General features: G+C 44.4%; 1 protein-coding gene across 4 annotated transcripts in view; it reads right to left on the bottom strand.

The window, feature by feature from the left end:
- Positions 1–1,181, bottom strand: part of LOC102377168 (relaxin receptor 1-like) — a 47,910-nt gene extending 46,729 nt beyond the window's left edge. For all 4 annotated transcript variants that reach the window (XM_014518450.2, XM_025200114.1, XM_025200112.1 and 1 more), the window contains exon 1: positions 567–1,181. In XM_014518450.2, the coding sequence (XP_014373936.2) occupies positions 567–636 (70 nt within the window). In that variant the 5' untranslated portion in view covers positions 637–1,181. The remainder of the gene's footprint in view (positions 1–566) is intronic.
- Between the last annotated feature and the right edge of the window lie 2,781 nt (positions 1,182–3,962).

The following is a 3,962-nucleotide window of genomic DNA, read 5'->3' as shown; positions in this document are numbered from 1 at the left end:
GAAAGAGAAAACTTTGCCTTGTCCCTGCTAAACAGTAAAGCATGACCTATCAGATTAACACCCAAACACTGATTAACACTCAAACACTGATTTCTGGCTTTGAACCTTATCCCTTTCCAGAACACAACTGCACAGTGTCCCTTCATCATCTGCTCCTTATCCACCCTGACTCAAATCTTGTCTGTGTGTTAAGTCCTGTGAAGAGTGGGCTTCTCTATCTGCTCTCACCAAAATCTCATGTTCATTCTCTGCTCCATTTGGACAAATGACAAAAGTGCAACTTGCAGTTGTTTCCCCCTCTCTCAGTCTCCAGGTAACGTAGGAGCCCAGAATAGATTACAGGAAGGACAGGAGCACTCAAAGATAAAGACATGCTGCTAGATGTGGTAAAGATGTAAAGAGACACAAACACTGGTGCAGATTTTCAGAGACATTACCATTCCACTCTCTATCCCAGCTAACAAGTGCCAAACCGATCCTAAAACCTTTCTTAAAACATCTTACCACAAAACATATAGCTATTTGCTTCACTTTGAATAAAGTGAGCTGCAAACACAGTCACTTACTTGTAACAGCTTGGAAAAGCGAAGGCAGAATAATCAGGAACAGCTTCATGCCACTAGCTCTTGTAACCATAATCCCAGCCTAGAAGTGATTTAGGAGTCGTCGGCGCTACTGAGGAGTAAGGGGAAGGTGAGGCAGGAAGGGGATTCTGGAGATGGCATGGATGTCCTTTAGCTATTATTTTTGAGACCTGTGGTGTCCTCCACGAGCACTGCTGCAGGTTCCTCTGTCTGAAGCATTCTTAGGCTCTGTAAAGTCACGTGCCATGTTCCATCCTGCCCTCCAAACTATTGGGGAGAGAGCTGTCCCAAGGCCAATCAGAGCAGACCAGCAGCTCCTTGCATCCTGAAATCCTGGGGAATGAAAGAAAGAGGGAAAAGAAATGTAAAGATTTAAGGAGTTTAAGACCATTTCCTCCCTTGACTCACTTGCCTGTCACGTGAACCAGGGAGAATCGAGTTCAAGAAGGCAGAAGGCTGAGCAGTGGAATTGTTTATCTGTCCTTGTCCCTGCTGAGCAGCTCTGTTAGTCCTTGCCGTCGCTGTCTGTTGTTGTAGGTGGTTGCATGGTTGAGGGGAGCTGGGTGGAGTTGTTCCCCTCTACACTGCCCAGGTCTTAAGTAGGAGATGAGATGAGGAGGTGGGGATTTTTTCAGTGGGCCAGATAAAACCTGGCCAGAGGGCCCTCTGCTGGAGACAAAGCTTAATGATCACTACAGCAACTTGGCAATCTTTCCTGTCTTCGCACAAAAATGTTGCACTCCTTCTAGTCGTGTAATTAACTCCATCTCCAGCATGGGCACAGTTAAATTAGTGCAGCATAAGAGGGCATATTTCAGTAAGCTATCACCATACTTGAAGCGAAATAAGCTACAGTGGTCTAAATCACCTTTATGCACCTACGCAAGGATTGTGCCAATAATTAGATCCATTATAAACAAAATCACACTCTAATCAACTTAGTGAATCTGTGAGTTGACCAGACCAGAGGGCTGGATTCTGGCCAGTGCTCATAAAAAGCTGCCTGGTTTTTCATTCACAAAAATTTTAATATACAAATGTCTGCAAATGGCTTCAGGGCTATAGGTTTTAGTCGTGTTGGTCTAAGGGCATAGGCAGACAAGTTTTTTTGGGTAAATCTTGTATTTTTTATTAAACCAGCTCAAAAGGGCTTAGCATGCTTGTTTAGCAAGTCAGCCAAGCCTTGCGCTGGGAGCCAGGAAGCGCTAGGTCCTATTCCTGCCCCTGCTACTGGTCTCAGTCATGGTTTTCACTTAGCAGTTTATAAACATTCCTCATTTATGACTCCTGAGACCTCTGTAAGCCGGGCTTGTATGGATAATGACAGAAGGAAGCATGGCTAGATTAAGTGACTTGTCTAAAATCACCCAGTAATCCAGAAGCAGGTTGTCTTGCTAAGTGAGAGAATTGGCAACCAAATACAGGAACTCTCCAGTTTTGCTCAGCTAACAGGCAGGTGTAAAGTGTAGGAGTGCTGCCCAGACCTGGAGGCACAGAACCTCCTGCCAAAAAATGTAGTAGTGAGTTTTCCTCTCAGTCAGGGAAGCACAGAAAGGAATGGATACCTGCTCTCTTCCATCTCATGGGCAGTCTGTCACATAGCCGAGGGAGACCTCTGCTTGTGATATCACCTTGAATCGTGACTGTTGAGCCTGAACTGGAACCCCCGGTCCAGACACTGTGAAACTCAGAGGAAGTTTGCATTCAGAGCTGGATGAGTTTGGAACAAGACTTGGTTGGGTCCATGCAGTAAATGCATCCTGAGCTCCACACCTTGCAAGGTGTTTTGGGGTTGTTATTTAGCTGGAGGAAAGCAACTGTCTCAGGGTCAGTGGGAGAACACTGACTTTGGCCCAGCATGTAGAAGAGCTCAGTGGAGAGCAGAACAGTCATGTTCCTAAGGTTTGCACTTTAGAGATAGAAGCTCATCTCCTGGACACACGTGCCCAGGGATCTGAGACAGCAGCAAGGGGCTGTTGGGAGGGGAAGCAGGTGAGGGGACACAGTAACATGTAGGGACTGGAGTGAGGTAGAATCGAAAGGATGACATCTCAACACAGCCCTGGGTTACTTTCCTGCTTATTTCACTGCCCGGTACAGATCACATTACATCCAATGGGCCGAGCTATTGCTGATGGGCACAGGTCCATGTTGGGGACAGACGGGGGCGGAAGGCACTGGGAATGATCATGCCTCTGCTCCCCTGTATGTAGTGCACACACCATTTTCCAATGTACATTTATAACCAGGGATCCTGGTTTTCTTTGATAAAACAAAATCCCCAATTTTTGGATTAAAAAAGTAACCCCAAATCCACATTTTTTCATGATTCAAATGAAATGCTACTATTTATATATCTATATTTCATTTGAATCATGAAAAAAATAGAATTTTGGGTTACTTTTTTAAATCTGAAAAGTGGGTGTTTTTATCAGAGAAAACCAGGATCCCCATTCATGACCAATGGTCGGTAACAGCAGGAAAGGAAAATGTGCAAGGTTTTTAGCAGCCCTGCAGCATGCACTAACTATAAGGCCAGCTACTTGCTTCCTTTGTTAAAGTAGCTAGATAGCAACCTAGACTTGGATGGAGTGTGCTTAGCACCTAGATCTTAGAATCCAGCACCACGAAGAGATTCCTGAAATTCATGTTGGTATGATTGTTCAAGCTCTTTAGCTTTAAGAGGTGCTGCTCCAAGTGATCAACTGTGGTCAGCATCTTTATTGAAGCATCCACACACGGCAAAACTTCTAACAAGGTGACCAATTTAAATGTCAAAGAAATCAGCCAGCCATCACTCAGGTGGGGCTTCACCTTTCTGGGCACTGTCTACAGTGGCCATAAAATCTTGTAACCATTTCTTTTTCACTCTTATGGGACAGGTACACCCAGCTGCAGCAGCTTCGCAATGCTGAGGGGGGAAAATATCTTTTTGGGCTAAGAGGAGTCTTCTGGTTCAATGCTTATCTACCAATAGCCAAGGTATAGTACTTGCTTGTTTACAGTTTAACCATAATTGCCCGTAATATGTTGTCTCTTTCCAACCTCTTCTAGTCTAAGTTCCCAAAGCTGTTTCTAAACAATACTATAACTCATGCCATTCAGTAAGAAGCAGGGGAAGTGCAGTAGAAGCTTTGCAAATGGTTGAGCTGATGGTAAGGAACATGGTAAAGGTCAGAGAGCAAATTCTTTGCAGTGTGGGGCTAAAATCTAGAAGCTCTGACCCCACAAATTTCTGCTCTAAGCCCATAAATCATACTTATTGCAGGGAAAAGGCTCCTCCAAGTCTCTCTTCCAAATGCCTCTTGTGGTACCAAAATGCTAAATTCTAGAGATCAAACACCCAAGAGTTACTAATTAAAAGAAGCAAATATATCT

The sequence above is a fragment of the Alligator sinensis genome, unplaced genomic scaffold (genome assembly GCF_000455745.1).
Source record: "Alligator sinensis unplaced genomic scaffold, ASM45574v1 scaffold809_1, whole genome shotgun sequence".
Lineage (NCBI taxonomy): Eukaryota > Metazoa > Chordata > Crocodylia > Alligatoridae > Alligator > Alligator sinensis.
This window is presented reverse-complemented; position numbering and strand designations above follow the sequence as displayed.